Source organism: Coffea arabica, chromosome 1e, assembly GCF_036785885.1.
Source record: "Coffea arabica cultivar ET-39 chromosome 1e, Coffea Arabica ET-39 HiFi, whole genome shotgun sequence".
Taxonomy (NCBI): Eukaryota; Viridiplantae; Streptophyta; class Magnoliopsida; order Gentianales; family Rubiaceae; genus Coffea; species Coffea arabica.
In genome coordinates, this window is record NC_092311.1 from 24543756 (window position 1) to 24568751 (window position 24996).

Below are 24996 nucleotides of genomic sequence, written 5' to 3' on the forward strand. Positions count from 1 at the left end.
TTATACATCTCCGGACAAAGTCTATACAATCATGCTCCATAGTAATACAGAAGTATCCGGTTCTCATGATTTTCTTCGCTAGCAAATGGCCATTCATGTGAGGTCCAAAAACGCCACTATGCACTTCTTTCATCATATATTGAGCTTCATCTTCACCAACACACCTTAAAAGGTTCAAATCCGAGGTTCTTTTGTACAAGACTTCACCATTTAAAAAAAATTTGGAAGTCATTCTACGCAGAAAACTCTTGTCTTTTATACCGGCATGCTGAGGGTAGGACCCAGTTTTGAGAAACTCTTTAAGATCATTAAACCAAGGAGTAGTATCCGAGGACTCGTCTGCAGCCCAGCAGTGGGCTGGCTTGTTTTGAAGTTGAATTTGGATTGGTTCGATCTTCAATTCATCTGGGTATTGGATCATGGAAGCCAAGGTGGCCAAAGCATCAGCAAATGCGTTTCGGGCTCTCGGGAGATGTCTAAACTCCAAATTTTGAAACTGCTTGGCCAAAGTGAGCAGACTACAATGGTAGGGTAGAATTTTCGAATCTTTGGTTATCCACTGCTTCAAAGTCTGGTGCACGAGCAAATCTGAATCGCTGAAAGCTATCAACTCCTTGATCTCCATTTCCAAAGCCATGTTGAGACCAAAAATGCAAGCTTCATATTCAGCCATGTTGTTGGTACAAACAAATTGCAATTTGGCAGCGGCAGGGTAGTGTTTTCCTTCGGGCGAAACCAGAACAGCTCCAATTCCAGCTCCTAGAGAATTTGAAGCTCCGTCGAAGAAAAGCCTCCATTCAGGGCTTTGCTCACTTATATCGTCCGTGGCGCCTACAAATAGGACCCTCTCGTCAGGGAAATAAGTACGGAGTGGCTGATAATCATTGTCCCTTGGATTTTCCGCCAAATGATCAGCTATAGCTTGCCCCTTGACAGCTTTCTGTGAAGTGAACACAATATCGAACTCTGAGAGAATTATCTGCCATTTAGCTAGACGTCCAGTTAGCATCGGCTTCTCCAGGAGATACTTCAAGGGATCAGATCGGGAAATAATATAAGTGGTATGGCTCAACAGGTAGTGCCGCAGCTTTTGAGCCGCCCAGGCCAACGCACAGCAGCTCTTCTCGATGAATGAATAATTAGCCTCATACTGCGTGAACTTCTTGCTTAGATAATAAATGGCTTGTTCTTTCCTTCCAGAGTCATTGTGTTGCCCGAGAACGCAACCAACTGCTCCATCGAGCACAGATAGGTACATGATCAGCGGTCGGCCCGGTTTGGGTGGCACCAGAACCGGAGGCTGCAGCAAATAATCTTTAATCTTGTCGAAAGCCTGTTGACACTCCTCATTCCAGTACAACGGCACATTCTTTCTTAATAATTTGAACAACGGCTCACATGTGGCCGTTAATTGGGCAATGAACCTCCCAATAAAGTTGATCTTTCCTAAGAAGCTTTTCACGTCTTTCTGAGTCTTTGGCACTGGCATATCTCGGATCGCCTTGATTTTTGCTGGATCTATCTCTATGCCTCTCTTGCTCACGATGAAACCCAACAATTTACCAGCTGGTGCCCCAAAGGCGCATTTCGCAGGATTTAACTTCAAATTGTATTTCCGCAGCCTTTCAAATAGCTTCCTCAAATCATCCAAGTGGTCCTCCGTCCTTTTAGATTTGATTATGATGTCATCCACGTAGACCTCCATCTCCCGGTGAATCATATCATGAAATAGGGTTGTCATGGTCCTCTGATACGTTGCTCCAGCATTCTTTAAGCCGAAAGGCATGACTCGGTAGCAAAAGGTACCCCAAGGGGTAATGAAAGCAGTCTTCTCCCTATCCTCTTCTGCCATCAAAATTTGGTGGTAGCCAGCAAAACAATCGCAAAAGGATTCAATCTCATGTCCGGCAGTATTGTCTAAGAGAATGTGAATATTTGGTAGAGGAAAATCATCTTTAGGACTGGCTTTATTAAGGTCTCTATAGTCAACACAAACTCTCACCTCTCCACTCTTTTTTGGAACAGGGACTGGGTTTGAAAGCCAAATTGGGTAATGGGAAACAATGATAATGTTGGTTTTGAGTTGTTTTTCAATTTGCTCTTTTATTTTGAGGCTCATATCTGGTTTGAATTTTCGGGGTTTTTGTTTCACGGGTGGAAAAGAAGGGTCTGTGGGTAACCTGTGCACTACCACGTCAGTTGAAATACCAGTCATATCATCATAGGACCACGCAAATACATCCTGGAACATAGTCAAGAACTCAAGCATCTCTTTTTTCTGGCTCTTATTCAAATGAATACTAATCTGCACCTCCTTAACTTCATCTTCAGTTCCAATGTTAATCTTTTCTGTTTCTTCCAGGTTCGGTTTCGGTTTTTCCTCTTATTGTTCAAGATCCTTTGCAAACGAATCGGATACTTCCTCATTATCACTCTCGCTTTGGAGTTCGGATTCACAAACCTCCAAGTCGTGAGTGATATAGAGATTGCCATTATCGAATTCCAGAATTGTGATATCCAAAGGATCAAATAATTTTATTTTTGGCCATCTGAAAGAATTAACGAATGTGGGATAATAAGCAAACAAACACACAACCAACAAATGTACAAGCAATATGAATATGAACAAGCGAATAAACAACATAACAATGACAAGAACAGCTTGTGCATTTTCATAAAAACTTTGATTGAAAGCAAATGAAAATGAAAACTTAACAATATTTACATGCGCAGACATTAGTCAAAAAGGAAATTGTTTTCATTGGCTATTTACAGATGCAAAGGCATTTTCATGAATTCACATGAATGATAAACCCCTTTCATTTTACCGAAACTCCTTCCGAACGGGCAGGGACTTGGCTGTCCAATTGGGAATTGATCCTTCGGGAACGTCAGGAAATTCAGCTTCGCCTGGAACAATATCTTCAAATGTTGCCCCAACGAACAATTGGGCCAAACTTGCTTCAATTTCGTCAACCGGGTTGATTTCTGACATGATCACCTCAGCTGGTCGTGGGAAAGTATAATGCAGGGGTGGAATGTCAAGAACCCTTTGCCTTCCTTCTTTCTCCGCTTTCTTGCGCTCCTTCATCTCTCTGATGTCCTTAGCAGTCGGTCGGAAACCCAAACCAAACGAATCCTTTTTCTCCACAATCTCCACTGGCTTCAGAATTCCTTGCAAATCTCGTCCCAGCCCTTTGTCAAATTCATAGCCTCCACGGATCATTTCTTTGGCCATCATGACACCGGCCTTTGGTAAAGCTCGCTCCTCGTTTGTGATCCAACTTACAGAGACGATGTCAGCCGTGCTATGAGGAGTCATGGTGACATCGCGGCTTCCATCCTCTTTTGACCCAGAATCGGTGATTACAAGGCAATCTTCTTCGGCAAATATAGTTATCAGCTTGTCATTTACTACAAACTTCAGCAACTGATGCAATGAAGACGGCACAGCTCCAGACTTATGAATCCACGGCCTTCCAAGCAAAATGTTGTAAACACTAGGAAAGTGCATGACTTGGCAGGCTATTTGAAACTGGGCGGGCCCTATCTCGACGACTAAGTCCACTTCTCCTATTGGCTCTCTTTGTGCTCCATCAAAACCTCGAATTATGGTCCCTGAAGGCCTCAGCTTTATGTCTTGCAACCCTAGCTTTTCCAAGGTACTCCAAGGACAGATATTAAGTGCAGAGCCATTGTCAATCAATACCTTCGGCAGCATCTTCCCATTGCACCTCACAACTATGTATAGGGCCTTGTTATGTCCAATACCCTCCACCGGCAATTCATCGTCAGAAAAAGTAATTTGTTTGGTGAATAACACACTTCCAACTACATGTGAGAAATTATCAACAGAAATGTCCCTAGGGATTTGAGCTTTAGTCAATACTTCGATCAGCGCGTCCCTATGCATATCTGATGAAAAGAGCAGGTCCAACATGGATATCTGAGCAGGCGACTTGCTCAGCTTCTCAACTACATTGTACTCACTTCTCTGAAGCCTTTTAAGGAAATCCAAGGCTTCTTTCTCAGTGATTGTTGGTTTAACAGGCGGCTCGGAGTTATTTGCTCGAATCGGAATGGCAGCTTCAAATGGACTTGCAATCTTCCCCGATCTGGTAACCACTGACACTTCCTTCTTTGCAATTGACTTTTCCCCAATCTGCACGTCAGGTTCATCATAATTCCATGGCACTTGTTGCAGACTTAAAACAGGCTCTTGCTTCGGGAATTCAATGACTACGGGCTCCAAAGCCTCCCTCTCGGCTGGCGTGAGATCCAAAATAAAGGGCTTTTCGTCCTCTTCAAGTGGCAATTCTATGACAAAGGGTTGGTCTGTGACCCCAAACACTTCAGTTTCCCTTGCCAATTCTCTGACTGGTTCCACATACTCCGTATCATCCAGAATAACCCCAATGATATTGGCATGTTCCGGTAAAGGGTTCCTATTTACGTTCGGCCCTTGTGTCTCCCTTTTTCGGATCACAATCTCCCCGGCTTCAACCATATCTTGGATTTTATGCTTAAGCGCCCTGCAATCAAAGGTGGCATGTCCGGGGGCCCCAGAATGATAAGCGCAGACAACTTGTGGATTATACCACGCGGGCATGCCATATGGGTAAGTAGGAGGGGGTACTGTACCAATTTTCCCGGCGGCCTTTAACTGATCATACAATTGGTCTAAAGGCCTACCTAAATTGGTGAATGTTCGGCTTGGGGGTCGGTTGTAAGGTTCAGTAGGTTGAGGATTATTGTAAACAGGTCTGTTTGGTGGAGGAAATCTTGGATTATATGGTGGGCGAGGTCGGTTTTGGGGTGGATTTGGTTGAGAGATTTGAAAAGGGGCTACAGGTGGGTTAGGGTAGCTTGGACGAGGTCGAGGATGCTGGATATTAGTGGCATATACAGGGTACGGGTTTGGATAATAAGGGTAATGTGGTTGGTAGGTTGGATGGTGTTGATATCGGGGTCCGGGTGAAGGGTTTTGGTTCCAAATAAAGGTTGCATCCCCCTCTTTCTTTTTGAACGACGGCTTTTTCACGTTGCTTCCTTGCCCTTGCAAAGCTTCCACTTGTGATTTCAGGGCAGAGACGTTAACAATTTTCCCGGCTCTTACAAAGTCATCAAACTCCTCGAGTTTATTTACAATTGCAGCAAACGAACATCCGGTCATACGAAAAATCTCTTCGAAATATGGAGGATCATGCGCCTTTATGAATGTGCGAATAATTTCATCCTCAGTCATCGGAGGTTCCACCTTAGCAGCTACCTTCCTCCATCTTTTGGCGTATGTCTTGTGATCCTCAGATGGTCGCCTCTTTGTGCCCTCCAAAGTAGTCCGGGTCGGTGCCAATTCACAGTTATACTCATACTGTCTGATAAAAGCATTGGACAGATCGAGCCAGGTTTTCACCTCCTCCAGCTTTAAATTCGAATACCAATCAAGGGCATCGCCTTCTAAACTCTCCGGGAATAACCTTAACGGCAAGTTCTCATCATCCACTGGTCTACCCAACTTGTTAGCGAACAAACGCAAGTGTGTTTTCGGATTGCCCGTACCATCATATTTGTTGAACTTCGGGGTCTTGAACCCCACCGGCAGTTGTACGTTTGGAAACAGGCACAGATCATCGTAATCTAACACCCCTTGTTTGCTTAACCCTTGGCTCTTGCGGATGAACTCATCGAAACGGTCCAACCGCTTAAGTAACTTCAGATCAATTGGGGCAGATGACTCTCCCATTTCTGGCTTGTTTTGAAAAACGTGCTCCGGCACAACGGGCTCTGCAGTAGTTTGAAAAAAAAGTCGGTGGATTTACATGCATGTTTGGATCACCCTGAGGCTGGAATCCTTGCCCATAAGGGGGATAGAACGGAGGATTTTGAGTGTAAGCATATTGTGGGTTGACAACTCCCTCCAATGTGGTTTGAATTGGAGGAATAACAAATGGTAACGTGGTTTGAATTGGTGGAATAACAAATGGTTCGGATTGTGTTTGTTTGATGGGCGGAGACTCGGGTTGCACTCCGCTACTAACGAGCTCGTCAATCAATTTCTTCTGAGCGGCCATTTCTGATGCCATTTCCCCAAATTTTGCGAGTAACTCTGTCAACTGAACCCCAGGACTTGCGGCCTCCGGCTGGGTAGTTGTAACGGTCTTTTCCGATGACTCTTGCTGGGTACTCATGTCTACACGATTCCTTTGGGCTCTACTTCGGGATCGCGTAATAATGGGGCTTTTCCGAAAAGCTATTTTGAAAATTTACCTGAGAATGCAAAAGACTTCTTTAGATAAACCAATGATTACTGAAGTTCTGCAATTTATTTTAAAAAAAAAGAAAAAGAAAAAGACATGAGTTAGTAATTATTCAAACAATTCGGATGCATGTCCTATTTGGGGGGCCCTTTTTGTGCCAAGGGTAGGCCTAGCATGATGCAACACCTTCGAAATGGGACCCGTAATACAAACCTGTTTTTAACAATAATCCAAAATGAGAGCAAAAGAAAAAATCATTTTCATTGATAAACTTGCCAATATTTACATCATGTCACGAAGACGATTCCGTACAAGATTACCAAAACTTCTGAACCTATCTAATACAGAGTCCTTTGTTTCCCTAGCATATGGAATTCTAACACATTCAGTTTGGTCATATAATTCTACACATTTTCTTTTCAGCTCTTGACGCCTTCCTCGTTCATTTTCATACAATTGCTTGCTTTGCTCAGCCATCCCTTTGTATGCTTCGACAGACTTACTTAACTGCAGAATTTCCCTATCTTTTGCTTCGACAATGGCCTTTAACCTTTTCACCTCCTCAGCTGGCTCATCTTGTGTTTCTTGTGTGGCGGACCTTCTCACCCAGTCTTTGTATTGCGGAGTGGTCAATCCCCTTTGTTTGAGTTCCGGAACGTACTTGACGCGTTCGTCGTCGGACAACGTCTCCCAGGCCTCATTAAGAAGGATCTTCATCGGAATTTCTCTCGGACATATCCCTTTGTCGAAAATGATGGTAAATGTAGTCAGATCAACTGCAGACGGCACATCTTGAACTCGCCCTAATTGTCGGAGGAACCTTCTTGGATTGTATGCCATGATACCCTGAGTACCCAATAAAGGAACAAACTCGGATGCCTTGGTGCGAAGAACAGGCTTGACACAATTGGTCCAATCCAATACCCATCTCACATTTTGATTGGTCACATTCGTCAAAAAGTTCACAAACTCGGATGCGTTACACGGCAAACTACTGCTATTGATCCTCTTGTGATGTGTGATTACCCAGTTATATCCGGCCATTGGTAGACTCTCGGGAATAGACGGTTGTCTCATGAAGTGCTCCATCCCCCACACATGTAAAATCAAATTTGAACCACAAAAGAACTTTTCCCCTCTCTGACAGGTAGTGCAAGCTACGAAAATGTCGGCCAAAATAGTTGGAACAATAGAACACTGTTTATCTTTTATTCCTAGAAACAAGTCATACAAGATTTTAGTGAGCTTGAAGGCTATCTTTTTGTCTTTCCTAGGGAAAAAGTAGGTTCCAGCCATGACCAATCCATATACCCAAACTCTCTTTCGTTCCCATATTTCCTTGGAAGTAAACGAGAAATCTCCCCGGTGCCTTTCAAAACCATCCCTTAATGCGAATCGATCAAATAAGAACTTTGCCTCTATATTTTGGTCCGACCCTTGAATTACTGATTCCTTTAATCCGGTGAAACGACAAAATTCGGCCTTGTTAGATACTAGTGGAAATATCACGGCAGCTCCCTGAATTGGCAAATTAAGAAATCCGGCAACCTCTTCAATCGTTATGGTCATTTCCTTTTCCCCAAGTCTAAATGCGGAACAAGTGGAATCCCACAAATGCACCAAGGCTTCCACCAAGTAGCCATCGGATTTAATGTCTTTAAAATCCCCAACGGGTCCTAATCGAGCGGCTACTTGGTTGATTTCACTATGTGAAAGGAATGTGGGCCACCTTTGTACCTCCGACGGTACTACCAACATCTGTTGGACTCGGCGAGGGCTTTCCATCTAAGAACAAAAACCGGTGTCAAATACCTTACCCACGGGTCCCATTTCTCTGGTTAAACATGAATTTAAACGTGCAATTCCCAAGATGGGGTTAAGTACCCACGGGAATATAGGGTTGGCTTATCCCTAGTGCGGGATTCCCTAAATGGCATTCCCTTTCTATGGTTTATGCATGATGCCAGTTTATTAAAGCAGTAAAATATGCAATTTGAAATGAAACATGACCTAAGGGACCCTTTATTTGCCAGGGTAAGCCTAAAATGATATGACATTATTAACTTATGAATGAAATATACCAAAACTTTTAAACGTGTGATATGCTATCTACACGGGTAGGCCCTAAAAGAAGGTCATGCCAGACCTCTTATTTGTTAGGGTTTGTGAATGCAATGGGGACACAAAACCAAGAAATGTTAGTTCAAGCAGATAAATACACATAACACATTGTAGCAACGAAATCAATACAAAGAAATAAAGCAATAAAAGGGAGAAAGGGGTTGGACCCCTCCCCTCGTGAATCGTGTCCCTAACAGGGTAAGGCAGACTCTACCCTAGGTAAACTATCATGGATGCATGAGGTATTGGCTCACTAATGCAGCTAGACTCGATAGGCTTTAGGTCCCCGAGCCTTCAGACTTGGAAACCAAGGGTCATCAATCCCAAGGTTCTTTGTCGGTGGCTCGAGCGATTCCCTAGACATTGCTACGCACACGTCGTGTCACGGCCACATGTCTGAGTGAATCTATCAAAAATCCTCAATCTTCGACTAAAAGCTATAGGCTATGAACCCAAAGCTTAAAGCGGAAGACCAAGTGACCCCTCGGATCGTGCTACGCACACGTCGTGTCACGATCACACGTCCAAGTAGGTCGCCTAAGATCCTAACAGGGTGGAGTGGCGTGACAAGCCACTAAAGAAAAATAAAAGGGATAAAAGAAGTAAAGCGTATGCTCGTATGCTAGTGCTCGTTTGGAGGGGAAGGGTCAAGAACCAACACGAGGCTCTAGGGTGACCCATACCTCCCAAAATGCAATGCAAGCGCGAGATAACAAGTAAACATTCATTCAAACATACATTCGTGAGTCGAGGGATTGGTTTGATTGCGTACATAAGCCAAAAAGGTCCTAAAAATGAAAAATGCAATCCTAATATCCACATGCCATGCATAGAAAGGGTAGAAAAAGGAAAAGAATGGCTAAATCAAATGCTTGGACCCACTTAGGAAGTCCCCAGTGGAGTCGCCAACTGTCGCGCCCCACTTTTCGATTATGTGTGTGGTGTGTGTGAGTGTGTGTGATATACATGTGAACGTGTGCGGAATGAAAAGTAAAAGGCCATGGGACTTAGAATGCGACGATTTGGCCAAGTGAAGTTCAAAAGGGTTTTTTGTATCAAAAAATGGAGTCGCCACTTGGTATAGAGTTAGGGTGTACCAAGTCACCCAAAAATGATTTTTGTTTTTGAATAAAAAAGTAAATAAACCCTTTTGAGAACTTTTGGGTCTACGTAACCAAAAGAGGGATCGGGGGTCACATTTGACGAAGGGGAAGGCAAGGATAAAAAAAATCCAAGGCACCCCTTCGACCTAGCCAAGGCTAGTTGCGTGACTTAAACCAATTTTCCCTAATTTTTCTACCCAAGGTATGAATCGCGTATTGGATATGTCTATATGAATGCAAAAACCTAGACCTAGGGGGATATGGGGGAAATTTCTCTTCAAAGGTTGAGCGGTGCCAATCACATTAATTGTGAAGCCCAATAATGATCCTTTTGGAGAGGTCACACCTAAACCTAAATGACGTGAAAAATGAGTGGAATGCATGCCATGTGAAAGTGTGAGTTTGTGTGAAGTGAGAAAAATGATAAAAGTAATAAGATAAGAGTGAAGGTGTGCAAATGTAGATGAAAGTACTCGTGTGCGAGGGAAGGTAAAAACGTTCGTGTGCAAGTGAAGATAAAAGGGTTCGTGTGCAAGTGGAGATAAAAAAAGTGTTCGTGTGCAAGTGAAGATAGAAAAGCAAGTGAAAGTTATAAAAAGGTGCATGTGTGCAAATGAGACAAAAGTGAAAGTGTAATGATAGAGTGGATTGAGAATGCATGAGCCTAGGGAATTCATGCATATTGGGTACGGGGGGACCTAAATCGTGACTTGATTTTCCCTTTGATTAGAAGGCAAAACTAGCGTGCTAAGGCTATCGAGTAGCCACACTCGCTCGTTTCCCTTATCGAAAGGGGACACTCAAGCAAAAATGAACCCTATTGCTAGTATGGGGTGCAAAAATCCTAAAATGAGGGGAAAGGGGAATCGAGGAGCATGCCAGATGATAAAACTAAGGAAAAATGCATGATATGTAGTGAACAGGCAAATAATGCATTAATGAAAAACAAAGGAAAAATCCTATTGGGTCTAGCGTTGGACTAGCCCTTTCTATGAATTCCTAATGAAATGATGAGCCACAACCAGCATTGGACTAGTGTGGTGACGTACATTCATCCATCACATTCATTCATGCTATAAAAAGCGAGTAGACATGCCAAACACGTATAAGCACATAGCACGTAGCACTTAGCATGCTCGACTAGATGCAAGAGCCTACTAAAGCAATTTAACATGTAACAACAAAAGCAAGCAACCAATGGGAAGGGGAAATGGACCAGATGCTCTACGAGCCCTAGCTATTACAAGCCAAGAGGTGTACACATACCCCATGAAAGCATAAAGGGGAAGGGGAAATGGACCAGATGCTCTCCGAGCCCTATCTATTACAAGCCAAGAGGTGTACACATACCCCATGAAAGCATAAAGGGGAAGGGGAAATGGATCAGATGCTCTCCGAGCCCTATCTATTACAAGCCAAGAGGTGTACACATACCCCATAAAACTCAAATAAAAGTAAAAGCAAGCAAATGCACGCAAGGAGGTAAGGAAAGCGGAGTAGGCATGCATATTCACATAACACGTAGGAGCACGTAGGGTCAAATGAAGTGCAAATGAAGGATAGAGTGTACCTCCCTTGAAGCGACGCCCTAACGTAGTGAAATTACTAACTTACCCTCCAAAATAATAAAAAGGTCAAGGTACCACTTAAATTATCAAACAATCACATGAAACAAAAATTAAATATAAAAAAAATGAAAGTTAAACACTAAATTGAGTCAATTAAAGTGTTTACATAGACAAACCAACTATGTACAAAGCAATTAATGCAAGAGGGACTTAATTAAAAGGACTGAAAATTTCTGAAAGAGAGTAAAATAAACTACCCAAAGTTGATGACTTAAGATGAGACCCATTAAAATCAAATGCAAAAATGTGATTAGAACACAAATCCAAGCTAAAAAAATTCTATTAAAATTTATTGAATCTCAAAATGCATCCTAAAACTCACTAAACGTCTTACCCAAAATCATGTCAAAGCATACCAAAAGCAATTAAGATTCTAGAATGATAAAATTGATTAAATTATTCAACTAATTGGACCATAACAAGACAAAGGGGGAATTTAGGGGGTCAAAATGCAAGTGTTTTAGGACCTAATTGTAAGAACATGGAATGTAATTGGGCCATAGTGAGTCAATGGGGAACTTGGGGGATTAAAGGATAATTTTTATTAAAAGATGTTTACATGCATGCATACGTAGGAAGCAAATTTTCTGCCATGAACACAAATAAAGGAATTGCTGCAGCATTGTATAACTTCATCAATCTCCTTTCTTACAACCATTTTCATGCCAACTCCTTATTCAAATTCAACTCATTCATGCCAACACAACAAGAAGAAACATGCTGGAGTTACTATCTAACAAAAACAGCAAAAGTTTGGAACCGCAAATGGAAGAACATAGCAAGACACAACCGTAAATTTCTGGTGCAGCAAAATGAATATGCATTTTCCAGCAAGCACTTTGGCATGATTCAAATGTTTTTTTTTATTTCGTAAACCCAAAACCATAAACTCAGCACTAAGCTCTCCAACTCGTCTCTTCAACACAAAATTAAACATGCAACCCAAGTGCAAACTCAGAGAGCAACCATGGACAGAAACAAAAAAACGCAGCAACTTTTGCTTCCTTCATTTCAGCTTAGATATATTTGCATACAAATGTTCAAACAAGCTCTACCAAATATGACATCTAAAAATAAATGCAAGGAATTCACCCCCCCGATTACCATCAAATACCACCCAAGCATAAACTGCCTTGAAAATTCAAACAAAGCCAAAGGACAAAAAAAAAATGCCGCAAAGAAAGCATAAAACTCGGCAAATTTCCATTCCTGTAATTCTTGTGTTCATTTTAATGCAACTTTCCATCCCAAACACGGCTAAAATCTCAACCAAACAGAACAATAATGTCAACCGAACACTAAAGATAACATAACATGCAAAACCAAAACTTGAACAATAAAGAAAAGAAAGAAAATCATGACTGCCGCAGGCCTTCGGCTTCTTGAGGCAGTCTAATAGTACACCACACCTTGCTACTCGAAGTGGCAGCAAGCACACACACGGGACACCATAAAACAACAAACAAAACCCCATAGGTAATTTAGGCCATTCTGGAAAACCCTCTCAGCCTAAAAGATTGATTTTTCCCTCAAAAAACTGCTGCTATAAAAACAGAATTTCGAACCTGTTGCAGCAATCTTTCATACGCAACCAGAACCAAACTAAGACTCAAACAAAGCCTCATGGATTTATTGTTTAACCATCACAGAAAATCCTTAACCCCTGTTCTTAAACATACTCATCTTTTAGACTCCTACTGCATCTTATCTTAGCAAATGAGCAACATGGCAGAGTCAAAAACATCGAAAATTTGAACCAGCATCCACTCAAGAAACCAGAGACAACATAGGTTTGTTGCTGGCTAAGAGAAAACAGAGATAACTCCTATGCAAACAGTCTTGGGAATGCACGCTAATGCAAAGCCTAGATGCTACCACATGATACCCATATTGGAGTCAATCAGCGCATGAAAATAAAATAAAAATAACCGCAAGACTGAGAACAAAAAATCAAATAGCCCAGGTCTTGATTACAGAGGGGGTGTGCAGGCGGAAGAGGATAAGCAAGTTGTTACCTTGGGAGCCCTAACAACTGCTGTGTAAAACGCTTGAGCTTGAAGCGATTGAACTCCTCGAAACTGCTATGACCTTGATGAGGCACTTGTCGGCGAAAGTTTTGGATGTTCTCGATCTTCTCCGCTTGCCCGAAACCCAGCTCCTCTATTTCCTTCCTTTGTTTTTCTTAAGTTTTGCAGCCGTCACTTGATGCCCATTCTCTCTAATTTCTGTCTTCCCCCCTTTCTCCAAAACTCTCCTTCCTTCTCCCACCTTTTGCCGTCTGTTTTCCTCTCCTTTCTCTCCTCTCTCCCCGTTAGCTTTCCCTATAGCCGTTCCCTTTGGTTCCAGATTTCCTCCTACACTAGCTCTCTGTGCTTTTGTTTTTGCCTTCAGACCCCCTTCTCCCCAAAACCCTTGCTCAGTTTTTCTTTCGGCCTGTCAATGCTCTCCAAAAAATTCCCTCTTGCGGCTGATGTTTTCTCTCTGCTTTTATATGGAACTCCAAGGCCCTTAAACCCTCCATTGAATGGTCAGGATGAAGGCCAGCCTCTGCCTTCATCCTGCCCTTCAATGGCACGTACGAAGTTAGCCCTTTGCAAGCTGCCAAAAATGCGGCTTGCAGGCCACGATCCTCTTTTTTTTTTTTTTTTTTTTTTTCAAGAAAACTAATACAACTTGATAATTTCAGAAATGACAAAATAAATAATAACAAAATTACACAAACCAGGTAATAATAATTATAACAAAACAACAATAATTTTAAACAAAACACTAAACAAAAATGGCCATTTTTAATTTTCAAATTTTCTCTTTTCATCATTTTCTTTTTCTCAAAATAACTTAATAAAAATAACTAAAGTGCCCAAAGATTGAATTTAAAGAAGTAAACATATTTTTGTGAACAATTTTTCCTTTTTCTTTTTCCTCTTCTCTCTCTCTTTTTTTTATTTTTCCAATCCATCTAAAACCTATTTTTTTTTGAATTTTTCTTCTTTTCCTCTTTTTCTTTAATTTCTTTTTTCTCCTTTTTTATGATTTTGCATTTTCATTTTTCTTTCAAGAAAGCATTGAATAAAAACAAAATGACTAAAATGATTTTTCTTTTCTTTCTAAAAACTCTATAAACTTAAAAACTAAAAAAAAAACTAAAAACTAAAACTGAAATTTAAAACTTAAAAGTGATTAAAAACCTAAAATGACAAAATAAAAATAAAAATGAATAGACAAACTAAAAGGGCAAAATGAATAAAACTAAAATAAATTAACAACTAGAAATGCAAAACACACAACAATGAACTAAATGCAAGCGATCTAAAATAAAATCATGAAGTAGATACCACATACAAATTATTCAAAATTTGGTGTCTACAGAAGGAGCGCAGCTTTTGATTTTGGAAAAGAAGAAAGAATTTTGAAAAAGTGAAAGGGGCCAAATCCGGCCAGTTTCTGGACGGATACCTGACCGGATTACCTTGCAGTGTTGAAAAAAAAAAGGAGTTTGGCCACTGCCTCGAATCCGGCCGGATTCTGACGTGGCAGTCTGGCTGCCAACTTTTGACCAGCTGTTTTCTTCATTTATATCTTGTTTTGGCTGGGAAATATCTTCATTTCTTCACCTGGCTTGACCGAGCTTCATAAGAGAGAAAAGCTCTCAATTTTCCTAGTTTCAATCTTCACTAAATCTTGCGATTTCACCGATGGTTTTGGAAAGTATTTCATACAAGGGTGTACTATGGTGGTTTGAAGTTTTTGATGGATTGATTTTGGATGGGAAGCTCTAAGTTGATAACTTTCTTGAATTTGAGGTAAGTTGGATAAACAAGTTCCCTTTTGTTCTAATATTGGTTAATTGGTGGTTTGTGGTGATTAAATGTGTTGTATTGTGGAGTATTATATGGGTTCAAGGAATTTATGGTGAATTTGTGATTTATTTGGGGATTTTCTGATTTTATATTACAATCATGGATTGGTCTTGAGTTGATAGCTCATTATGGTGTTAAATGAAGCTCTTGTGTGTTTATTACGATCGTTTGCGGAAAATTTCTGGGTTATGCGGAAATTCCGGTTTCAAGGGTTTAATTTGCGAGATTTTCTATGGTTGGCTTGTAAGCTTCTAATTGGCTTGATTGAGGGGTATTGTGGCCCTAATTGGATATGTTTTATCGTTTACGAACCGTATGTGCGAGTGTGGTTAATTACTATATGATTGGGTATTTGATTGTAGGTTGGACAAATAAAGAAAGTAAGGGGAAATGCTGTCCGAACTTTACGAGTGTATGATTGCTTTGAGTTTGAGTTGAAGGGCTTGGAATTGCTCGAGGAATGGTATCTAATGGAAGACGATTATGAGCCGTGGCGGTGAGTAATCCCAAAATTGCCCCAAAGTTACTTATGAACGTTTTCTTGCATTATTTACTCAATTGCATATCATGCGTGCTTGTGTGTGACTTCATGACATGATTTGGCTTCAATGAGTTCTTGGGGAGTCTTGTGCTGAAAACCAACGTCTCCACCACTGTTCATGTTCATCTGGAGCACCAAAGTGCTCCCTCTTACTGTTAAACGTTAAGTGACCAACTTGAGCGTTGGGTGTTTGGGTACAATGATTTCACTGGCTCACGAGAGCAATAAACGTATATTTGACTACTGAATCATGACATCATTGAAATGAACGATTGTAAAGCTTATTTGATTTCTGGATTTTACTGGTTACTCGCTGAGCTTCTAGCTCACCCCAAAATTATTTTATTTCCCTCCACAGGACTCGAAGTGAAGAAAGCATTTGTATTAAAGTTCTCCGTGTGATGGAATGGATGATCTACTGAACAGTTGGAGTTCTAGTTTTATGTTGTGTGATATTTGAGATTGCGATTGTACTTGTACTTGTAATTATGTGAGAATTGAGGACTTGGTCTTATTCGGAAATTAGTTTTCCTTGTATCTCTTGAGGCTTTAGTTGTTAGTGCAATTGATTAGTTTCCGCTTCGCTTTTGATATGTAAATTGGAGCATTTGATGTATGTTTGAGATTTATCTTGTAATTTATTTGAGGACTGTAGTGATCGACTGAGTCCCGGCGAGAGCTGGGCAGGCCGTCCGCTGATACCCTAGGGTTCGCCCTAGGGAGAGGTGGGGCTGTCACGGTTGGTATCAGAGCTTAGGCTTCAGATCTCTGTAGTGTATCCTAGGCTTGAAGTTTAGGATGCCGGACTGTGGGTTTGATTTGAAATATCAGTGATTTCTTGTAGAACGGAAAAATGGACAAGTAGGTGTGGTTTATCTCTTAGTGCTTGCTTGGAATGTTTGAGTGACTTTTGAGGATTTTGGATTTGGTAGGGACAAGTGGGAATGTCGAGGACGACATTCTTTTAAGGAGGGGAGATTGTGACGCCCGAAAGAAGGAGGGTTTTCATTTTACATAAATCTTGGTTGGACGAGCGAAGGAGCGCAGCTTTTGATTTTGGAAAAGAAGAAAGAATTTTGAAAAAGTGAAAGGGGCCAAATCCGGCCGGATACCTGACCGGATTGCCTTGCAGTTTTGAAAAAAAAAAAGGAGTTTGGCCACTGCCTCGAATCCGGCCGGATTCTGACGTGGCAGTCTGGCTGCCAACTTTTGACCAGCTGTTTTCTTCATTTATATCTTGTTTTGGCTGGGAAATATCTTCATTTCTTCACCTGGCTTGACCGAGCTTCATAAGAGAGAAAAGCTCTCAATTTTCCTAGTTTCAATCTTCACTAAATCTTGCGATTTCACCGATGGTTTTGGAAAGTATTTCATACAAGGGTGTACTATGGTGGTTTGAAGTTTTTGATGGATTGATTTTGGATGGGAAGCTCTAAGTTGATAGCTTTCTTGAATTTGAGGTAAGTTGGATAAACAAGTTCCCTTTTGTTCTAATATTGGTTAATTGGTGGTTTGTGGTGATTAAATGTGTTGTTTTGTGGAGTATTATATGGGTTCAAGGAATTTATGGTGAATTTGTGATTTATTTGGGGATTTTCTGATTTTATATTACAATCATGGATTGGTCTTGAGTTGATAGCTCATTATGGTGTTAAATGAAGCTCTTGTGTGTTTATTACGATCGTTTGCGGAAAATTTCTGGGTTATGCGGAAATTCCGGTTTCTAGGGTTTAATTTGGGGGATTTTCTATGGTTGGCTTGTAAGCTTCTAATTGGCTTGATTGAGGGGTATTGTGGCCCTAATTGGATATGTTTTATCGTTTACGAACCGTATGTGCGAGTGTGGTTAATTACTATATGATTGGGTATTTGATTGTAGGTTGGACAAATAAAGAAAGTAAGGGGAAATGCTGTCCGAACTTTACGAGTGTATGATTGCTTTGAGTTTGAGTTGAAGGGCTTGGAATTGCTCGAGGAATGGTATCTAATGGAAGATGATTATGAGCCGTGGCGGTGAGTAATCCCAAAACTGCCCCAAAGTTACTTATGAATGTTTTCTTGCATTATTTACTCAATTGCATATCATGCGTGCTTGTGTGTGACTTCATGACATGATTTGGCTTCAATGAGTTCTTGGGGAGTCTTGTGCTGAACACCAACGTCTCCACCACTGTTCATGTTCATCTGGAGCACCAAAGTGCTCCCTCTTACTGTTAAACGTTAAGTGACCAACTTGAGCGTTGGGTGTTTGGGTACAATGATTTCACTGGCTCACGAGAGCAATAAACGTATATTTGACTACTGAATCATGACATCATTGAAATGAACGATTGTAAAGCTTATTTGATTTCTGGATTTTACTGGTTACTCGCTGAGCTTCTAGCTCACCCCAAAATTATTTTATTTCCCTCCACAGGACTCGAAGTGAAGAAAGCATTTGTATTAAAGTTCTCCGTGTGATGGAATGGATGATCTACTGAACAGTTGGAGTTCTAGTTTTATGTTGTGTGATATTTGAGATTGCGATTGTACTTGTACTTGTAATTATGTGAGAATTGAGGACTTGGTCTTATTCGGAAATTAGTTTTCCTTGTATCTCTTGAGGCTTTAGTTGTTAGTGCAATTGATTAGTTTCCGCTTCGCTTTTGATATGTAAATTGGAGCATTTGATGTATGTTTGAGATTTATCTTGTAATTTATTTGAGGACTGTAGTGATCGACTGAGTCCCGGCGAGAGCTGGGCAGGCCGTCCGCTGATACCCTAAGGTTCGCCCTAGGGAGAGGTGGGGCTGTTACAGTTGGTATCAGAGCTTAGGCTTCAGATCTCGGTAGTGTATCCTAGGCTTGAAGTTTAGGATGCCGGACTGTGGGTTTGATTTGAAATATCAGTGATTTCTTGTAGAACGGAAAAACGGACAAGTAGGTGTGGTTTATCTCTTAGTTCTTGCTTGGAATGTTTGAGTGACTTTTGAGGATTTTGGATTTGGTAGGGACAAGTGGGAATGTCGAGGACGACATTCTTTTAAGGAGGGGAGATTGTGACGCCCCGAAAGAAGGAGGGTTTTCATTTTACATAGATCTTGGTTGGACGAGCGAAGGAGCGCAGCTTTTGATTTTGGAAAAGAAGAAAGAATTTTGAAAAAGTGAAAGGGGCCAAATCCGGCCGGAAATCCGGCCAGTTTCTGGCCGGATACCTGACCGGATTGACTTGCAGTTTTGAAAAAAAAAAGGAGTTTGGCCACTGCCTCGAATCCGGCCGGATTCTGACGTGGCAGTCTGGCTGCCAACTTTTGACCAGCTGTTTTCTTCATTTATATCTTCTTTTGGCAGGGAAATATCTTCATTTCTTCACCTGGCTTGACCGAGCTTCATAAGAGAGAAAAGCCCTCAATTTTCCTAGTTTCAATCTTCACCAAATCTTGCGATTTCACCGATGGTTTTGGAAAGTATTTCATACAAGGGTGTACTATGGTGGTTTGAAGTTTTTGATGGATTGATTTTGGATGGGAAGCTCTACGTTGATAGCTTTCTTGAATTTGAGGTAAGTTGGATAAACAAGTTCCCTTTTGTTCTAATATTGGTTAATTGGTGGTTTGTGGTGATTAAATGTGTTGTTTTGTGGAGTATTATATGGGTTCAAGGAATTTATGGTGAATTTGTGATTTATTTGGGGATTTTCTGATTTTATATTACAATCATGGATTGGTCTTGAGTTGATAGCTCATTATGGTGTTAAATGAAGCTCTTGTGTGTTTATTACGATCGTTTGCGGAAAATTTCTGGGTTATGCGGAAATTCCGGTTTCTAGGGTTTAATTTGGGGGATTTTCTATGGTTGGCTTGTAAGCTTCTAATTGGCTTGATTGAGGGGTATTGTGGCCCTAATTGGATATGTTTTATCGTTTACGAACCGTATGTGCGAGTGTGGTTAATTACTATATGATTGGGTATTTGATTGTAGGTTGGACAAATAAAGAAAGTAAGGGGAAATGCTGTCCGAACTTTACGAGTGTATGATTGCTTTGAGTTTGAGTTGAAGGGCTTGGAATTGCTCGAGGAATGGTATCTAATGGAAGATGATTATGAGCCGTGGCGGTGAGTAATCCCAAAACTGCCCCAAAGTTACTTATGAATGTTTTCTTGCATTATTTACTCAATTGCATATCATGCGTGCTTGTGTGTGACTTCATGACATGATTTGGCTTCAATGAGTTCTTGGGGAGTCTTGTGCTGAACACCAACGTCTCCACCACTGTTCATGTTCATCTGGAGCACCAAAGTGCTCCCTCTTACTGTTAAACGTTAAGTGACCAACTTGAGCGTTGGGTGTTTGGGTACAATGATTTCACTGGCTCACGAGAGCAATAAACGTATATTTGACTACTGAATCATGACATCATTGAAATGAACGATTGTAAAGCTTATTTGATTTCTGGATTTTACTGGTTACTCGCTGAGCTTCTAGCTCACCCCAAAATTATTTTATTTCCCTCCACAGGACTCGAAGTGAAGAAAGCATTTGTATTAAAGTTCTCCGTGTGATGGAATGGATGATCTACTGAACAGTTGGAGTTCTAGTTTTATGTTGTGTGATATTTGAGATTGCGATTGTACTTGTACTTGTAATTATGTGAGAATTGAGGACTTGGTCTTATTCGGAAATTAGTTTTCCTTGTATCTCTTGAGGCTTTAGTTGTTAGTGCAATTGATTAGTTTCCGCTTCGCTTTTGATATGTAAATTGGAGCATTTGATGTATGTTTGAGATTTATCTTGTAATTTATTTGAGGACTGTAGTGATCGACTGAGTCCCGGCGAGAGCTGGGCAGGCCGTCCGCTGATACCCTAAGGTTCGCCCTAGGGAGAGGTGGGGCTGTCACAGTTGGTATCAGAGCTTAGGCTTCAGATCTCGGTAGTGTATCCTAGGCTTGAAGTTTAGGATGCCGGACTGTGGGTTTGATTTGAAATATCAGTGATTTCTTGTAGAACGGAAAAACGGACAAGTAGGTGTGGTTTATCTCTTAGTGCTTGCTTGGAATGTTTGAGTGACTTTTGAGGATTTTGGATTTGGTAGGGACAAGTGGGAATGTCGAGGACGACATTCTTTTAAGGAGGGGAGATTGTGACGCCCCGAAAGAAGGAGGGTTTTCATTTTACATAGATCTTGGTTGGACGAGCGAAGGAGCGCAGCTTTTGATTTTGGAAAAGAAGAAAGAATTTTGAAAAAGTGAAAGGGGCCAAATCCGGCCGGATACCTGACCGGATTGCCTTGCAGTTTTGAAAAAAAAAAAGGAGTTTGGCCACTGCCTCGAATCCGGCCGGATTCTGACGTGGCAGTCTGGCTGCCAACTTTTGACCAGCTGTTTTCTTCATTTATATCTTGTTTTGGCTGGGAAATATCTTCATTTCTTCACCTGGCTTGACCGAGCTTCATAAGAGAGAAAAGCTCTCAATTTTCCTAGTTTCAATCTTCACTAAATCTTGCGATTTCACCGATGGTTTTGGAAAGTATTTCATACAAGGGTGTACTATGGTGGTTTGAAGTTTTTGATGGATTGATTTTGGATGGGAAGCTCTAAGTTGATAGCTTTCTTGAATTTGAGGTAAGTTGGATAAACAAGTTCCCTTTTGTTCTAATATTGGTTAATTGGTGGTTTGTGGTGATTAAATGTGTTGTTTTGTGGAGTATTATATGGGTTCAAGGAATTTATGGTGAATTTGTGATTTATTTGGGGATTTTCTGATTTTATATTACAATCATGGATTGGTCTTGAGTTGATAGCTCATTATGGTGTTAAATGAAGCTCTTGTGTGTTTATTACGATCGTTTGCGGAAAATTTCTGGGTTATGCGGAAATTCCGGTTTCTAGGGTTTAATTTGGGGGATTTTCTATGGTTGGCTTGTAAGCTTCTAATTGGCTTGATTGAGGGGTATTGTGGCCCTAATTGGATATGTTTTATCGTTTACGAACCGTATGTGCGAGTGTGGTTAATTACTATATGATTGGGTATTTGATTGTAGGTTGGACAAATAAAGAAAGTAAGGGGAAATGCTGTCCGAACTTTACGAGTGTATGATTGCTTTGAGTTTGAGTTGAAGGGCTTGGAATTGCTCGAGGAATGGTATCTAATGGAAGATGATTATGAGCCGTGGCGGTGAGTAATCCCAAAACTGCCCCAAAGTTACTTATGAATGTTTTCTTGCATTATTTACTCAATTGCATATCATGCGTGCTTGTGTGTGACTTCATGACATGATTTGGCTTCAATGAGTTCTTGGGGAGTCTTGTGCTGAACACCAACGTCTCCACCACTGTTCATGTTCATCTGGAGCACCAAAGTGCTCCCTCTTACTGTTAAACGTTAAGTGACCAACTTGAGCGTTGGGTGTTTGGGTACAATGATTTCACTGGCTCACGAGAGCAATAAACGTATATTTGACTACTGAATCATGACATCATTGAAATGAACGATTGTAAAGCTTATTTGATTTCTGGATTTTACTGGTTACTCGCTGAGCTTCTAGCTCACCCCAAAATTATTTTATTTCCCTCCACAGGACTCGAAGTGAAGAAAGCATTTGTATTAAAGTTCTCCGTGTGATGGAATGGATGATCTACTGAACAGTTGGAGTTCTAGTTTTATGTTGTGTGATATTTGAGATTGCGATTGTACTTGTACTTGTAATTATGTGAGAATTGAGGACTTGGTCTTATTCGGAAATTAGTTTTCCTTGTATCTCTTGAGGCTTTAGTTGTTAGTGCAATTGATTAGTTTCCGCTTCGCTTTTGATATGTAAATTGGAGCATTTGATGTATGTTTGAGATTTATCTTGTAATTTATTTGAGGACTGTAGTGATCGACTGAGTCCCGGCGAGAGCTGGGCAGGCCGTCCGCTGATACCCTAAGGTTCGCCCTAGGGAGAGGTGGGGCTGTTACAGTTGGTATCAGAGCTTAGGCTTCAGATCTCGGTAGTGTATCCTAGGCTTGAAGTTTAGGATGCCGGACTGTGGGTTTGATTTGAAATATCAGTGATTTCTTGTAGAACGGAAAAACGGACAAGTAGGTGTGGTTTATCTCTTAGTTCTTGCTTGGAATGTTTGAGTGACTTTTGAGGATTTTGGATTTGGTAGGGACAAGTGGGAATGTCGAGGACGACATTCTTTTAAGGAGGGGAGATTGTGACGCCCCGAAAGAAGGAGGGTTTTCATTTTACATAGATCTTGGTTGGACGAGCGAAGGAGCGCAGCTTTTGATTTTGGAAAAGAAGAAAGAATTTTGAAAAAGTGAAAGGGGCCAAATCCGGCCGGAAATCCGGCCAGTTTCTGGCCGGATACCTGACCGGATTGCCTTGCAGTTTTGAAAAAAAAAAGGAGTTTGGCCACTGCCTCGAATCCGGCCGGATTCTGACGTGGCAGTCTGGCTGCCAACTTTTGACCAGCTGTTTTCTTCATTTATATCTTCTTTTGGCAGGGAAATATCTTCATTTCTTCACCTGGCTTGACCGAGCTTCATAAGAGAGAAAAGCCCTCAATTTTCCTAGTTTCAATCTTCACCAAATCTTGCGATTTCACCGATGGTTTTGGAAAGTATTTCATACAAGGGTGTACTATGGTGGTTTGAAGTTTTTGATGGATTGATTTTGGATGGGAAGCTCTACGTTGATAGCTTTCTTGAATTTGAGGTAAGTTGGATAAACAAGTTCCCTTTTGTTCTAATATTGGTTAATTGGTGGTTTGTGGTGATTAAATGTGTTGTATTGTGGAGTATTATATGGGTTCAAGGAATTTATGGTGAATTTGTGATTTATTTGGGGATTTTCTGATTTTATATTACAATCATGGATTGGTCTTGAGTTGATAGCTCATTATGGTGTTAAATGAAGCTCTTGTGTGTTTATTACGATCGTTTGCGGAAAATTTCTGGGTTATGCGGAAATTCCGGTTTCTAGGGTTTAATTTGGGGGATTTTCTATGGTTGGCTTGTAAGCTTCTAATTGGCTTGATTGAGGGGTATTGTGGCCCTAATTGGATATGTTTTATCGTTTACGAACCGTATGTGCGAGTGTGGTTAATTACTATATGATTGGGTATTTGATTGTAGGTTGGACAAATAAAGAAAGTAAGGGGAAATGCTGTCCGAACTTTACGAGTGTATGATTGCTTTGAGTTTGAGTTGAAGGGCTTGGAATTGCTCGAGGAATGGTATCTAATGGAAGACGATTATGAGCCGTGGCGGTGAGTAATCCCAAAACTGCCTCAAAGTTACTTATGAACGTTTTCTTGCATTATTTACTCAATTGCATATCATGCGTGCTTGTGTGTGACTTCATGACATGATTTGGCTTCAATGAGTTCTTGGGGAGTCTTGTGCTGAACACCAACGTCTCCACCACTGTTCATGTTCATCTGGAGCACCAAAGTGCTCCCTCTTACTGTTAAACGTTAAGTGACCAACTTGAGCGTTGGGTGTTTGGGTACAATGATTTCACTGGCTCACGAGAGCAATAAACGTATATTTGACTACTGAATCATGACATCATTGAAATGAACGATTGTAAAGCTTATTTGATTTCTGGATTTTACTGGTTACTCGCTGAGCTTCTAGCTCACCCCAAAATTATTTTATTTCCCTCCACAGGACTCGAAGTGAAGAAAGCATTTGTATTAAAGTTCTCCGTGTGATGGAATGGATGATCTACTGAACAGTTGGAGTTCTAGTTTTATGTTGTGTGATATTTGAGATTGCGATTGTACTTGTACTTGTAATTATGTGAGAATTGAGGACTTGGTCTTATTCGGAAATTAGTTTTCCTTGTATCTCTTGAGGCTTTAGTTGTTAGTGCAATTGATTAGTTTCCGCTTCGCTTTTGATATGTAAATTGGAGCATTTGATGTATGTTTGAGATTTATCTTGTAATTTATTTGAGAACTGTAGTGATCGACTGAGTCCCGGCGAGAGTTGGGCAGGCCGTCCGCTGATACCCTAAGGTTCGCCCTAGGGAGAGGTGGGGCTGTCACAGTTGGTATCAGAGCTTAGGCTTCAGATCTCGGTAGTGTATCCTAGGCTTGAAGTTTAGGATGCCGGACTGTGGGTTTGATTTGAAATATCAGTGATTTCTTGTAGAACGGAAAAACGGACAAGTAGGTGTGGTTTATCTCTTAGTGCTTGCTTGGAATGTTTGAGTGACTTTTGAGGATTTTGGATTTGGTAGGGACAAGTGGGAATGTCGAGGACGACATTCTTTTAAGGAGGGGAGATTGTGACACCCCGAAAGAAGGAGGGTTTTCATTTTACATAGATCTTGGTTGGACGAACGAAGGAGCGCAGCTTTTGATTTTGGAAAAGAAGAAAGAATTTTGAAAAAGTGAAAGGGGCCAAATCCTGCCGGAAATCCGGCCAGTTTCTGGCCGGATACCTGACCGGATTGCCTTGCAGTTTTGAAAAAAAAAAGTAGTTTGGCCACTGCCTCGAATCCGGCCGGATTCT

General features: G+C 41.0%; 1 protein-coding gene across 1 annotated transcript; it reads right to left on the reverse strand.

The window, feature by feature from the left end:
• Window positions 1–1202: 1202 nt before the first annotated feature.
• On the reverse strand, window positions 1203–5743 carry LOC140016435 (uncharacterized). Its single transcript, XM_072069952.1, has 5 exons — window positions 5270–5743; window positions 3002–4663; window positions 2181–2242; window positions 1399–1664; window positions 1203–1300 (listed from the first exon to the last, which is right to left on the reverse strand). Exons 1-5 carry the CDS (start codon window positions 5741–5743, stop codon window positions 1203–1205), a joined length of 2562 nt encoding a protein of 853 aa, XP_071926053.1.
• Window positions 5744–24996: the final 19253 nt, after the last annotated feature.

Bases quoted from the DNA above. Each gene is read 5' to 3' on its own strand.
- LOC140016435 (XM_072069952.1), bottom strand. From the start codon at position 5,743: ATGGGAGAGTCATCTGCCCCAATTGATCTGAAGTTACTTAAGCGGTTG. The intron at 4,664-5,269 runs GTAGCTGCTAAG...TTGTATGATCAG, and splicing joins ACGCCAAAAGATGGAGGAAG to TTAAAGGCCGCCGGGAAAAT. The intron at 1,301-1,398 runs GTGAGCCGTTGT...TATTTGCTGCAG, and splicing joins TGCCCAATTAACGGCCACAT to CCTCCGGTTCTGGTGCCACC.